Source organism: Pan troglodytes, chromosome 19, assembly GCF_028858775.2.
Source record: "Pan troglodytes isolate AG18354 chromosome 19, NHGRI_mPanTro3-v2.0_pri, whole genome shotgun sequence".
NCBI classification, from domain to species: domain Eukaryota; kingdom Metazoa; phylum Chordata; class Mammalia; order Primates; family Hominidae; genus Pan; species Pan troglodytes.
The window spans coordinates 94,009,260-94,024,671 of NC_072417.2; the positions used below are offsets into that span (position 1 = coordinate 94,009,260).

Here is a 15,412-nt window from a genome sequence, read left to right on the forward strand (position 1 = left end):
CTCACTGTAACCTCTAACTCTTGGGCTCGAGTGATCTTCACACCTTACCCTCCCACGTAGCTGGGACTACAGGTGTGCACCACTATGCCTGGCTAATTAAAAAATTTTTTTGTAGAGACAGGGTCTTGCTGTGTTGCCCAGGCTGGTCTTGAACTTTTGAGCTCAACAGATCCTCCCACCTAGACCTCCCAAAGTGCTAGGATTGCAGGTGTGAGCCACTGTTGGGCCTAATATATGAATCTTAATGTTTACTCTGTCTTATTGTCTAGTTATTAAATTCTGTGTTGTAAATCTGACTTGCTTAGCTTCCAGTGTTGAATTATCTGAAGCCATTCTGATTTGCAGCCTTTGCTTTGTGGCTCATTCGTTCTCTGAAGCCTGTGTCTTATGTATAAAGAAAGGTGTAAATACTCTTCTTCGACTTTTAATTGAAACTGATTTGGAAATCATTTGTCACAACCTGGGCAACATAGCGAGATCTTGTCTCTACAAAAAATACAAAAAAACTAGCTTGGTGTGGTGGCACCCACTTGTGGTCCTAGCTACTTGGGAGGCTGAGGTGGGGGCATCACCTGAGCCCAGGAGGTTGAGGCTGCAGTGAGCCGTGATCACGCCACTGCACTCCAGCCTGGGAGGCAGAATGAGACTTTGTCTCAAAAACAAACAAACAAAACTTTTGTCAAAGATGTAAGGCCATAATGTGGATGGAAATTTTAAGGGGAAAGCAAAATATCTGAGCGTGTATGTATAGTTATAAAAAGAACCAAAAGCACCTCAAAGTCCATAGTCCGTCAGCATCAGCCTCTGTCCACAGAGCCAGGGGCCCCCCTTGGATGCATCTCCTGTAAGATGAAGGCCCCCCTGCCCCGGTGTGGTGTGTGGCCTTCAGTGATCGTCATCATCCTGTCCGAGAGTCCTGCTGGCTCTGCTTGGAGAACCTGGCCACTTTCCTGCCTCTGCTCCTGGCAGCCTCCGTGGCCCGTCACTTCTTGTTTGCCTGTGAATTCTCTCTCCAGACTCGAGTGACACTTTGCCTTGCAAAGCTTTCCCCAGTGCTGTCAGACAGGGTTAGTTCTAAGTCTTTCCTGAGAGGTCCGTGGCACTCTGGGCATTTCTGGAAGGAAACTTACGTGTGTCTCTCGTCCCTGGAAGGGACAGGGCACGTCTTGTTCACAGGGCACCGCGGCCCCAGGACCTGACTCTGATGCCACAAGCATTTAATGAAGACATTCAAAGTGAACATTCAGAATCTCTGTCTCTTCATACTTCTTTTCTTGTGCTTATATTTAATATGTAGTAACATCCATATATGGACACTTTCAAGAACTAACAGGACACAGGTGCTGTCTATGGTTGAATGACGCTGTGTTGGACTCGGGCTGGGCTGTGTGTTGTGTGGACACAGGTGCTCTCTGTTGTTGAATGAAGTGGTGTTGGACTCGGGCTGGGCCGTGTATTCTGGATAAGTGGCTGTGGAGCACGATGAAGCGTCTATCGCACCATCATCTCTGCACCCAGATGTGGCCGTGCTGAGTGGATTCCTGCCCCAGATCTTGGGAAGAAGGTTGGCTTTCCTCCTGGTGTTGGTGGAAGGCCTCCCCGGCGACACTGCTGCACTCCACTGGGGCCTTTCATTGTCCTGTCCCTTCCTGACAAGGAAATGGCTGGACACTCTCTTCATGTCAGCACCCCTAGGTGCTGGGGGCGCAAAGATAAGCCAGGCCTGGAAGACCCACCCAGAGCCAGGGGAGCCCACCCCCAATACACATACTCACCAAGCCACATGCTGCGGTTGGGGGTCCCAGAGGTGTGCTCAGGCCAGCCTGTGGGGACAGCAAAGTGGCCTCCCCGAGAAGGGGGCCTGTCCTCAGTGTTTCAGAGGGCTCACCTTGTCTCATGCTTGAAATATTTCCTGAAGAATGCCATTTTCGAAATTTATTTTCTAAAGAAAAAAATCCAAATATTGAAAGGCTCTGCTTGAATTTTTGTTAACAATTACTATATCAAGAAAATATTTCTGATTTAGGTGGCTCCTTCGGAATATCTGATTCCTGTGCTGGCTTCTGCGTTGCCTTTGCAGGCCTGTGTCTGTAGGTGAGGTTTTCCTGTTCAGATGGAGCTCTGTGGTGGTAAATGTGGCCCTCTTTGTTTTGTGTTACATGTTTCTCTCAACTTCATGAGATCAGACCAGATAGAGAATGTTAAAGAAAAAATATTTCGGGCAATTAGAATTGCAAGAATGTCAAGAAGAAATATGTGTAGTGAATAGCAGGCTGTAGAAACCATCTCACTGCTCAGATCTTAAAATCTGTAGCCAAGAGAGGCTTTGAAGCACCCAGGGAAGATGCATGTGCCACTCTGCATTTTGTAAAATTCTGAACCATGGACTTTATTGTAGTGCTCGCTTTGCCGACAGCTGCTTTAGTCGTCGATAATCCCCAAGGATACTTGCGTGTGCCGTTGCCTTCGTCACCAGGACTTGGAGGAAACTGCAGTGTTGCTATTTGTTATTTCACGTTGATATTTCCTTCCACCTTTGGCCTTGTCCTGCGGTAATTCCTCATTTAGGATTCCTTTGAATAGTTGGGTCATGGGGAGAGTTCTGACGTTATTTTACTAAGGTGAGGTTTGCTAAGCCATCGTTCTTACGTAGATGGCAGAAAAAGCCATTCGGAGAAAACATCTGAGTCTGTTCCCGCCAGGTTAAATAGAAAGGGGATTTGCCAAGGATCTCCAGAAGACCCGAGAGCCGGTCCCTGACGTTATGGTAGGCTTCAAGGGGGCTTCTGTAGCTGCTGAGCAACTGAGACAGTGGAGGAGTCCTGGAAGACCTGCCACCGCCTCCTGAAGAGCCAGGTGCCTCTGCCACACAGCTCACAGGGTGCTCACCTCCCTGTGGAACGGGGGCCTCGAGTCTCAGGGTCTAGAATTGGATCTTGTAGGTGCATCTGATCATAGGAACCCAGGTCACATGCTGGCCCCTTAGCTGCAGGAGTCAGGACACAGTCTTTTTTCCCCCACCTTAGTAAGCTATGAACCGTAGCATAAGAAATTGTCAAATATATGGAAGGTGTTGAGAAGATTATGGGTAACTACAGATGGCAGATGTCTGCCGCGGTTCCCCATGGGGCATCTTAATGGACGGCTTATTACTAGGTTTTCAGCTGTGCAAGACCTTTGATTCACCCATGCCTTTCATCTCTGACACGCACTTAGCAGCACATGCTGTTACCTATTCTCTTTGAAATTGAGGGTTCTTTCTTCCTTGTCCCGTTCCACTCTTGCCACACCTAGCCCAGGCCTTCTTATTCCACCGTGACAGCTTCCTGGCTAATTTCCCTTCCTCCATTCTTTTTCTTCCCAAGTAAATGTTAGCCCTTGTCATTAATGTTAGACGTCATCTTCCTGAAAATATCCATTTAGCCAGGTTTATGCCGTGGCAGCTGCAGTGGGGCCCGGAGGCCCTTCTTCCAGGCCTCTGTTATTGGAATCCACCTCCCGCGTCTATTTGGAGCTATGGGGCCTTTGGAACGGCTTCATGAGATGCGTTGGCCCAAGCAGAAGGCTGGTACAGAAGCAGAACAAAGCTCTGAGCATTCTGAGAGTTTTCTGTTGAGAAATGCCATGGGCTTATGTCTTCAGCCTGCCTGGGAGCCCTGCATATTTTTACTTGCCTTGGGGTTGATTTGATGAAGCCTGTACCATGGGTAACATATTGCTGGATAATGAAGAGTGGAAGGAAAATTAGCCCTGAATGAATGACTCAGTCCCATGATAATGTGGCTAATTTTAATTTGCATCGGGAATAGTAAAGCTGTGGCCCAGTGTGTTATCAAATAAATCTCTAAACAGCCTTGAAATCAATCCATTTATTGAAAATTGAAAATCTTTTTTTTTTTTTGAGACGGAGTCTCACTCTGTTGCCCAGGCTGGAGTGCAGTGGCACGATCTCAGCCCACTGCAACCTCTGCCTCCCAGGTTCAAGCAATTCTGCCTCAGTCTCCCGAGTAGCTGGGATTATGGGTGCACACCACCACGCCTGGCTAATTTTTGTGTTTTTAGTAGAGATGGGGTTTCACCATATTGGCCAGGCTGGTCTCGAACTCCTGACCTCGTGATCTGCCTGCTTCGGCCTCCCGAAGTGCAGGGATTATAGGCATGAGCCACCGCACCCGGCCTGAAATTTGAGAATCTTGTTCCATGAAATAAATTTTAGAAAATTAGCCAGACATGGTGGCGCATGCCTGTAGTCTCAGCTACTCGGGAGGTTGAGATGGGAGGATCCGTTTGAGCCCTATTGAAGCAATAGGCTTCACTTTGTATCTTGAACTGGGAAGGAGTGGAGAAAAATATTAGAGCCCTTTGCTATACTTACTTTACGAAGACCAATTATTTGTTGGTTTTTAAGGACCAGAGTTCCCAGGAGTAAGTGAAACACGACTCGATCTCTTAAGTGTGCCCAATACTGCCAGCACAACATTCCTCACACCGGTCCAGCTTGCTAGTTACCTTGGATACTCGCCCAAGCTTCAGCTGACTGCGCAGGTTATTTTCTAGATCTTCAGGGTATAAAAACAGTTGTATAGACACACATGCACAACCATGAAAAAAATTTTGACTATTGTGGTAAAGTCATTTTTATCCCTTCTGCCCCCCCATGCTTATAGAAATAACATGTTTATGGTAGATGGAAAGTGCATACACAGAAGGGCCAGGTACAAAGAAGAAAAGAAGAACCATCCACCTTCCTCTGAAGAGGTCAGAATCACTCATGACATCTTGTGTTTTCATTTGGTGCGACCTTATATTTGGAATCACAGTTGTGGGTACAGTTTTGTACCCTCCTCTTTTCAGTTATGTTTGAGCATGTCCTGTGCCATTTAATATTCTTTGAGAACATATTTTTTAAACAGCTCTACTGAGATACAATTCACATACCCCAGAGTTCACCCATTTACCAACAGAGTTCACCAACAGTTGCAACCTGAAAGTATGTTTTTGTAAAGGACATATACTATTTTATCATGTAACACTGTTTAATATACGCCATTTAATTATGCCCTTCAACGTGGAATTTTAGGCTTCCATAGGATACAGTTTATCGTATTTAGATTTTATGCTGTTGAATGACTTGGAATTAATTTGTAAGTGTATATATCCTCGTATTTTTGCTCCGTGACAAAGTATTTTTATTTTAACTTTTTCTTTTTTTGTTAATTTCACCCCATAAGGTGTTTCAGGTAGAGGCAAATCCCACGAGTATCCTTGGGGATTATCGACGACTAAAGAACAGCAAAGAAATGGTTCCTAGCTCCTCACGCAGTCCTTGGTGGGCGGTGGGCTGACTGGCTGCGCACACTAGGCCTCAAGGTAGAAGCGGTTCATTTAGAGACCCCCAGGCATAGTCGCGTGGCTTCGCGCACCCGCACCAGGGCTGACCGTTTGTTTTTGGAGGAACCACAAAAGGATTCAGTATGGAATTCCTTAAGAAGGGAGTTTCTTTAGTTTGCTTAAAATAGTTACAACTTTTTTTTTTTTTTTTTTAAAGACGGGGTCTTGCTCTGTCACCCAGGGTGGAGTGCAGTGGTGTGATCTCGGCTCACTGTAACCTCCGCCTCCCGGGTTCAAGCAGTTCTCCCACCTCAGCCTCCCGAGTAGCTGGGACCATAAGTGCGTGCCACCACAGCCGGCTAATTTATTTCTTTTTATATTTTGTAGAGACAGGGTTTCACCACGTTGGCCAGAGTGATCTCAAACTCCTGACCTCAGGTGATCCGCCAGGCTTGGCCTCCCAAAGTGCTGGGATGACAGGCGTGAGCCACCACGCCTGGCCAAAACAGTTGCAGTTTCTATAATAAACTTTTTTTCCCCCAGAATAAAACTAGCACCTTTAAAGTGAGCTATAACGATTCCTTTTATGAAACTTATTTTGTATGCAGTTCTTATTTTGACTTTCAGAAATCTAAATTTCTCAAGGGTCTGTGATGTTGGAACTAAACTCATACCAAGTCCCTTGTGCAGTTTGCGTGGTGCAGGAAGGGGTGAGCCAAGTGAGGACTGTAGCACTCACGTGTGCGAAGGTCGCCGTGGGCGAGGCCTCCTCATCCCTGAGGCCGAAATTTTCCTCTTCTCGTTTCCTTTTGATCAGGATGTTCTACAGGGGTGGAGGCAGATTTTAAAAGCAGTGATACATAGACAGAATTTGGCCTAAAAAAAGAGTAGTACTTAAATCTAAATGAGGCGTCTGGCTCAAGGTAACGAGCTGAGCTCATAGATTCAAGCACCTCTCCCCTCATTCCCAATTCCCATTGAAATGAACAAAGGAATATAAAAATAGGGAGTCTCCCAAGCTAACACAGTTGCTGCTGGTGATGATGATCTTGTTTTGGACTGCAGGGTTTGGTTGCAGAAATTCAGTTGGATGTGCTTCCTGCGGGCTTGGTGCTCACTTTGTAGCAGTGCTTGGGGATGGAAGTGAGGGGGCAAACTGGCTTTTCCTTCTCTTGGACAACTTGGTTACCCGCCTCCCCTTCCCTGCGAGGTATATCTACTCTCTTTGCTATATGTTCTAGTTTCTGACTCTCTTTATAAATTATGCATTTGTGTAGCTTCGGCTTTGCTCCGAGTTTCTGCTTGATGCTGTGAATCCTAATGAGCGCTCCCGGGAATTGGGTGGCTCTGCCTTCAGACAAACCAGGGGATAGTGAATGTTGTGACCTGTGTGGCCGGCCCCAGTCTTGCTTTGTGTTTATTTTCCACAACTCTCAGTTGTTGATGTTGGGAGGATAAGTGTGAGCCACACTCTCAGTGTGGGGGACAGAAGGCAGTGATTGGGCTGCTGAACATGTTTAATTTCTTCATTCTGCATGGTGACTTAGGTGTCACTGCACGTCAGCCTGTGAATTTATACCCAAGCTTGTTTGTGCCACCTGATCACCTGTATCTTTTTAAATATATATGATTGTATCCAATCAGTTATGAAGGAAGACTCCAGTAAGGAAATCCCTTGTGATTTGCTTTGAATTCTTTGGGAGGTGACAGGCGTTAATAGGTTTTTCACCTGTGAGGTGACATGCTCTGAGCTTACAGGCCTTCGAATGGAGGTGATCTGGTCTGCAGGCCCTGTGTGCAATTCTGAAACCCAGAAGCTCTGAACGCTGGATTATTTCCACAGCTCATTTGGTGGCAACGCTTGGCCTGAGCTGGGGTGAGACTGGACACTCTTGATTGATTCCATGGAGAGTGGAAATGTTAACGTGGTGAGTGTTGGGTGCTGCTCCAAACCCTCCTGGGTGTGTTAACCCTCCTGGGTGTGTTAACCCTGCTGGGTGTGTTAACCCTCCTGGGTGTGTTAACCCTGCTGGGTGTGTTAACCCTCCTGGCTGTGTTAACCCTTCTGGGTGTGTTAACCCTCCTGGGTGTGTTAACCCTGCTGGGTGTGTTAACCCTCCTGGGTGTGTTATGTGCGACAGGGCAGAGGGATCGCATTATCCTTTCACCAAGCTGAACACTGTGGAATTTCAAAACCAAGCTGGCACCAAAGGAGCATCAAGAACACTGCCCAGGCTGTTATAATAACATCAGGACCCCACTGCTTGACGGCCCCCAGCCTCTCCCACCTGGAATCCAAAGTGCCATGGAGATCTTTGAGCTGGGGCACAGGATCCTTAGGCGTGTGCTCCAGCCTTTAGGGGGTGCCTCCAGGATGGCTGGGAAGACCAGTCATGAGTCAGAACTTCAGAATCTGAAAAATCCTTAGCACCTGAGAGGTCATCTGTCTCCACCCCCTCACTTTAAGGATGAGGAAACTGTTCAGGAGGGATTGAAATTTACCGTCATGTCCAAGGCCATGCATTGTTAGTGAGCATTTATAGTTTTATAGTTTCTCAAAATGAAAATGATATTCTTTTCAAATTCAAAATTAACCTATGGGGATATAACGTTGTCATCTTAAATTACATTGCATCGGAGGAAAATGTCTTAAAGTCAAAAAACTTATGTAATATTATGCAGTTTTTGGTACATTAAATTTGATAGCCCTTACATTTTAAACATTCTGTAACTGTTATTAAAAAACATTAATCAAGAGTTTTTGGAACGAGGTTGCCATAGAAATGAAAATACAATGCCAAAAAGACATTTTAGGTATAGCTAAGAATTTAAAAACTTACTAAATTTGAGGCCAGGTGTGGTGGCTCACACCTATAATCCCAGCACTTTGGGAGGCGGATGCTGCCAGATCACCTGAGGTCAGGAGTTCGAGACCAGCCTGGCCAACATGGCGAAACCCCATCTCTACTAAAAATACAAAAAGTTAGCTGGGCATGCTGGCAGGCGCCTGTAATCCCAGCTACTTGGGAGGCTGAGGCAGGAGAATTGCTAGAACCCAGGAGGCGGAGGTTGCAATGAGCCGAGATCGTGCCACTGCACTTGATCGTGGTCAACAGAGCAAGAGTCTGTTTCAAAAAGCAAAACAAAAAACTTACCAAATTTGAAATTAGGCTCACAGTGTTAAAATTTGCAGAGGAGCAAGACTTTTTTTTTTTTGGCTTAAGGATATGTGATAGTACTGTCTTTTGCCCGGTTTTGGAGTGAAATTGGTAGCTAGATATTAGAGCTAACACGTTGTTCTAGTTCATGTGTCAGTGTATTCGCGAGGTGCTTTTCTTGTTTTCTTTAAAAGTATAATGCAGGATGTAGGGTTAGGTGTGTATTGTATAAACAAGGATGAATGAAATTAATTTATTTCTTGTCTTCGTTCTTGTCTTTAATTTCACACATTCCAGCTGAGGGCCATGCCTTCCTATTGCTGGCCTGTAAAGAAGTCAGAAATGGTCTCTCTAGGTAGCATTTGGTGAGTCAGGAAGACCACACTTACTGACAGGCACAGTGAGGTGAGGCCCCTTAGCCATCCCGTGGGACTAAAGGATGATTCTTGGGCTTCTATTAATACTTTTGTGTGAGGGACTCAGAGATCTTCAGAGATACTTTTTATAATTAACTAGAGCTACTCATTTGACTGAGAATGTTAAATGTTAAAAATTTAATTAGCTGCATTTGTAGAGGTGGAGGGAATATGACTTGTCTAAAATGACAGCCGAGGCAGCAGAAACAGGAATCAGTCAGAGGTGTTGGGAATGCCGTATCACCGCCCTGTGTCAGCCTCTGCCGCCTCCCCAGCCCCGAGACGCAGAGGAGGAAGCAGACCCAGCAGCCGCAGAGCCTCTTCACCCAGCGAGCTTGCCCTAGTCCTGGCTGCCCCACTTGCTCGCTGCCTGGACTTGCAGCTGCCCCTTACTCCCTGGATTCCTCGCTGGGAGGGGAACGCCACCACCTAGTTCATGGCCCTATGGTGAAGGATGAAGTGGACTGTGTGTCTACACTGCACGGCTCAGGGAATAAGCACTAGCCCAGGGAGTCACCATTGATCCGAAGTGCTGGGACTGAGTCCCAAACCTGGCTGTGAATTTCCCGGGGGCAAGAAAGAACAGGGTTGTGTGGGAAGTTACTGAGCATACATCAGCCCAGAAAAACAGCTCTGCCCACCTTTTCCTGGGGCGCACGGAGCATGTGGATAAACGGGGAGAAAGCACTGCCAGACAAGCCCCAGGGCAGCGGCGGTGGCACTTGGCCACGGGAGCAGCAGGTGGGTGTCTCAGATTCGGCCCGTTAATGCTGTTTCTTCCACGGGCTCTTGCTAGAGGAGCCTAACATCAGTTTAAGGCCTATTCTCTTTGCAGATTAGGGACAAGATAAGAAGCCAGTGGGGAACCAGTTAAGCTGTGGGGAAGCACAAGGTCTATTAGAAGGCTTCCCTTCCCACAGAGGGACCCTGCAGATGACTGTAGGCAAAGCCAGCCTCTTCCTTTAGGAAGCAACTTGGAACTTGCGCCAGGGTTTGACTCAATTCCTCTCCATATTACAGAGCATGAAAGGAACACCCTTGATTTAAAAGTGTTGTGAGACAGGTGTTAACAGCTGTTCACCATGGCCACAGGAAGACCACAGAAACGTTTCCAGGAAATGTCTAGTTTTAAGCAGTTTATCCTCAGAGGCTGAGTTTGCTATACAATAATTGGGATTTGGGATTATGGATACTGATCACTTAAATGTTGGAGGATGACTAATTAAATACAGTGACTTTTGTTGTTCTGATTTTTAGTGCTTTCTCCTGATAATAGATGAGGGGCCATTTGTCTCTTACGCTTCATCATGGAGGCTTCTGTTACATGTCTGTGGGAAGACATTCTTCTCCTAGTATATCCACGGAGGCAGAGATGCAGTTCCTTTAGAAAGTGATATTATTGGCTGGGTGCAGTGGCGCATGCCTGTAATCCCAGCACTTTGGGAGGCCCTGGGCTGGTGGATCGCTTGAACTCAGGAGTTGGAGACCATCCTGGGCAACATGACAAACCTCATCTCTACCAAATATACAAATAAAATTAGCTGGGTGTGGTGGCACACCCTGTGGTCCCAGCTACTCTGGAGGCTGAGGTGGGAGGATCGCTTGAGCCCAGGAGGTGGAGGTTGCAGTGAGCCAAGATTATGTCGCTGCACTCCGGCATGGGCGACAGAGTGAGACCCCACCTCAAAAATGAAACAAAACAAAAAAAGAAAGTGATATAATTAATAAATTTTTTTAACTGTTAAGAGAGGAGGCACTAAAATGCTTCCTTTTTCCTATACAACTTTAAATTCTGTTTTGAATAGAGAATCTTATCTCGATGTGATAAAGATTGTACTTAAAATTAGTCACCAGCATCATTCTGAACAATGAAACATTTATGTCTCATGAAAATCAACTGCAAAGATCTCCACTGTCATCATTTTGTTATTATTAGTGTTATTTTAGAAGTTCTGATCAATACGCTAAGATCTAAAACCGAAACAGGAGGAATGATCTATTGGAAAGAATGAGACAGACTTATTATTCTTAGATAATATAGCTGTATACTTTCAAAACCTGAAAACAATCACCAAAAAGCAATTACATTTAACTAAGAATTTAGTAAAGGAACTAACCATTTTTCTTATATATCAGCAATTATCAATAAGAAACTGTTATGGGGAAATACATATATTTCCCTGAAACACTCATGAAATATCTGGAAATCTTAAAAATTAAAAATACTTTTATTGGTGATAATTTTTTACATTCATATAATCAAATCAGAGTAATTGAGATACCTATCACCTTAAATATTTATTGTTTTCTTTTTTCTTTTTATTTTTTTTGAGATGGAGTCTTGCTCTATTGCCCAGGTTGGAGTGCAGTGGTACAGTCTCGGCTCACTGCAAACTCTGCCCCCCAGGTTCAAGTGATTCTCCTGTCTAAGCCTCCGGAGTAGCTAGGATTACAGGTGCACACCACCATGCCTGGCTAATTTTTATATTTTTAGTAGAGATGAGGTTTCACCATGTTGGCCAGGCTGGTCTTGAACTCCTGATGTCAGGTGATCCGCCCGCCTTGGCCTCCCAAAGTGCTGGGATTACAGGGGTGAGCCGCCGTGCCCAGCCTATCTTTTCTTTATGCTAGGAACATTCGAATTATTTTCTTTAGGTATTTAAAAAATGATTTATTCATTTATTTATTTTTAGAGATGGGGTCTTGCTGTGTTGCCTAGGCCGGAGTGCAGTGGCTGTTGGCAGGCACAGTCATTTCACACTGTACCCTCAAACTCCTGGGCTCAAGTGATGCTCCTGCCTCAGCCTCCTGAGTAGCTGGGACCGCAGGTGTGCACCACCACACACTTCTAGCTGCTTGAAATGTACTCTCAATTAAATTAATGTTAACCGTACTGTCAATTAAATTAATGTTAACTGTCGTCGCTCCACTGATTTATGGAACACCAGGTCTTAGGAATAATCCTAATAAGAAAGGCACAGGACTTACTCGTGAAGAAAACTATAAAAATGTTACTGAGAACAGTTAAAGGAACATTTGAATAAATGGAGAACCATATTATGTTCTGTATAGAAAAATAGAATATTATGAGGATGTTACTTCTTAACGTTAAGTTAAAATTAAACTTCATTGCAATTTTAGTTCAGTGCAATTTTAATAAAAATCCCAATGGGATTAAAAGATTGAAGAACTGATTAATTTGAAAAAAATAAGTGAATATAAATAGCTAAGTAAAATTAAAATTTGAGGGTGAAAAATGACCCTTCCAAGTATTATGAAATATAAAGATAAATTAGTTAAATTAATGTAGTACTAGTAGAAGTATTGGTTGATAGGTTAATGGGATGAATTTGATTACCCAGAAATAGAATTTTGTCTCTGTGAGAATTAATACATATATCTGTGCACACCTGTGAGTTTGGGGCAGATTATTTAACAGGGATTGACACAACTGGCTAGTTTTATGAGAAAAAATTAATCTTTATCTTGTATCATATACCAGAATAACATCCAGACGGCTTAAAGGGTCAATGTAAAACAGAAACACTGTACCAAAATACATGTCTTCCCTCATTCAGCAGATAGTTAGCACCTGGTCCGGGCCAGGGTTTTGTTCAAATGAGTGGACTTGAGTCTCTGGCCCACTGAGGAGCATCCATGGGCCGGAGCTCTGCCGGGAGGAAAGGACAGGTGCGATCGCAGCGTTCCCCAGCTGGCTCCACCCCGATGGGCAGTGTGGAAGGTGTGTCGAGGGGTATCCAGAGAAGGCCTCCCCAAGAAATTGATCTTTAAACTGAGATCTGAGGAGAGAGTCAGAGCCGGCCAGGTGACCCGGGGGAGGGGAACTCCCAGCAGAGGGAACTGTGGATTTGAGGGCCGAGAGGTGAGTGTGGCCAGGCCGCAGTGTAAGTACGAGGAATGAGTAGTGAGTAGATGGTCCACGGAGAGTGAACAACGCAGGCAGTGAAGGCACTCTAGGAGAACCAGGCAGCATCACTGATGTGAACGAATGTAAACTAAATCAATACGACAGCTTTTCTCATTAAATGATTGATGGTTTTAAATAACAAGAATTTTACATCTGGTTTAATATCTGGTGGGAATGTAAATTTGTGTAATTTTTTTTGCAAAGGAATTTGGCAGAATGTATTGAGTGCATTAAAATGTTTATATCTTTTGATCAAATAATTCCATTTCTGGAGATTTATCATAAGGAAGCCTGAGAATAGCCCTTCCTGCCACGTCCCTCTCACCACCTGCCCCCTTTGCTGTGAAACCCTGCCTTCAAAGAAGGGCGTTACTCCTGCACTAGGGCTGGGGTAGCCAGGTGACAGGCGGAGGACTGGCTGGAGGGCAGGTGGGTAGGGAAGGGGCTCAGTGTTCTGGGGGACATTTTAAAAGCTGGAAAAACACATAAACGAGTTCCATATTGAAATATATATATATTTTTTCTGTTGTGTTTTCAGATGAAGACAGTCAGTGTTGCCTTGGTTTTGTGCCTGAATGTTGGTGTGGACCCTCCCGATGTGGTGAAGACCACGCCCTGTGCACGCTTGGAATGCTGGATCGGTGAGTACGCCTCCCTCACGCGCTGCCACAAAGGCCGTCTGGCCGGCTCTGGCCTGGGCGGGGCTCGCCAAGCCTGTGGTCTGGTCCAGGGGCCCGTCTCCAGCTGTGCAAATCTGAGGGGTTTTTCTTTCTGGAGTCACATCACCTTTGAGTAATTTCCGATGCGCTCACCTGTGATTGGTAGTGGAGAGAGTGTTTCCAGAAAAATCAATACAGTGATGATTATTGGCTTATATAATTTTCTACTTTATTTTTTATTTATTATTATTATTTTTTTGAGACAGAGTCTTCCTCTGTCACCAGGCTGGAGTGCAGTGGCATGATCTTGGCTCACTGTAACCTCTGCCTCCTGGGTTCAAGCCATTCTCATGGCTCAGCCTCCTGAGTAGCTGGGACTACAGGCACCCGCCACCACACCCAGCTAATTGTTGTATTTTTAGTAGAGATGGGGTTTTACCATGTTCGCCAGGATGGTCTCGATCTCCTAACCTCGTGATCCGCCCACCTCGGCCTCCCAAAGTGCTGGGATTACAGGCCAATTTTCTACTTTATATTTGTTCTGTCTGGCACACATAGTATCTATGTACACTTAAAAAAAAAATGGAATGACTGATTCCTGCATGGAAATGTAGAAAAGGTAAATGGAACCACTTCCAGCAAAGCGTCACATAATGGATCATGGCCCATAATAATAATGGCCATCATTTGCTGAATGCTTCTAGTGTGTCAGACGCCACTGGAAGCACTTTGCAATGCTCACAACAACCTTGTGTGGTAGGGTTTACTGCTAGTCTCCATTTGAGAGCTGAGGAACATGAGACATAGAGATTAGTAATTTGCTCATGGTTGTCCTGTAAGTAGCAGAGCTGTATGCAGTTCAAGTCCAGAGACTGTTTTTTTTTTTTAATTGTGGTAAAACATACACAACACAAAATACCATTCTAGGAATTATTATTATTATTATTATTTTTCATTCTAGGAATTATTAAGTGTACAATTGAACGACATGAAATAATTCATAATGTTGTGCAAGCATCCTCACTGTCCATCTCTAGAACCTTTTCACCATCCCAAACAGAAACTCTGTCTCCATTACACAACTCCTCATTCCTGCCTTCCCCTAGCCCCTAGTAACCACCATTCCACCGTCTGTCTCTATGAATTTGTCATTCTAGGGACCTCATATCAGTAGACTGATATTTGTCCCTTTGTTTCTGCCTTCTTTCACTTAGCATAATGCCCCCAAAGTTCATCCATGTCGTAGCATGTGTCAGAATTTCATTCTCCTGCCGCAGCCTCGCAATAACTGGACTTATAGGCACCTGCCACCAGGCCCAGGCAATTTTTGTATTTTTAGTAGAGATGGGGTTTCACCATTTTGGCCAGGCTGGTCTCAGACTCCTGACCTTAGGTGATCCACCCGCCTTGGCCTCCCAAAGTGCTGGGATTACAGGCGTGAGACACCATGCCCGGCCGAGATACAATTTATATACAGTAAAGTTCACATTTTTTAGCTGTACATTTCTTTAAGTTTTGACAAATATGTACAGTCATGTAACAAATGCCATAATCAATGTATAGAATATTTCTGTCACACCAAGGAAGTTCCCTTGGGTCCCTTTGTAATCGATCCCCTCTCATTTCTCTGGCCTCTGGAAACCATTGATCTGATTTTTTCCTTTTACAGAATGTCATTTAAGTGGCGACATATAGTTTGTAGTTTTTGTATCTTGCTTCTTTCCTTTAGCAGAATTTATTTGTGATTCATCTGTGTAGCTACGTGCATTAGTAGTTTTTTTCCTTTATTCCATTTTTATGGCTCTCTCACAATTTGTTTATCCATTTACTAGTTGACAGACATTTGGGTTGTTTCTAGTTTTTGGCAATTATGAATAAAATTGCTATAAGCACTTGATCTTTGTGTGGACATATTTTCTC

The 15,412-nt window shown here is 44.7% G+C and overlaps 1 protein-coding gene across 6 annotated transcripts in view; it reads left to right on the plus strand.

The window, feature by feature from the left end:
* Nucleotides 1-15,412, plus strand: part of RPTOR (regulatory associated protein of MTOR complex 1) — a 416,632-nt gene that overhangs the window by 66,500 nt on the left and 334,720 nt on the right. For all 6 annotated transcript variants that reach the window (XM_024350719.2, XM_024350720.3, XM_063799998.1 and 3 more), the window contains exon 2: nt 13,372-13,474. In XM_024350719.2, coding sequence (XP_024206487.1) covers nt 13,372-13,474 — 103 coding nt within the window. The remainder of the gene's footprint in view (nt 1-13,371; nt 13,475-15,412) is intronic.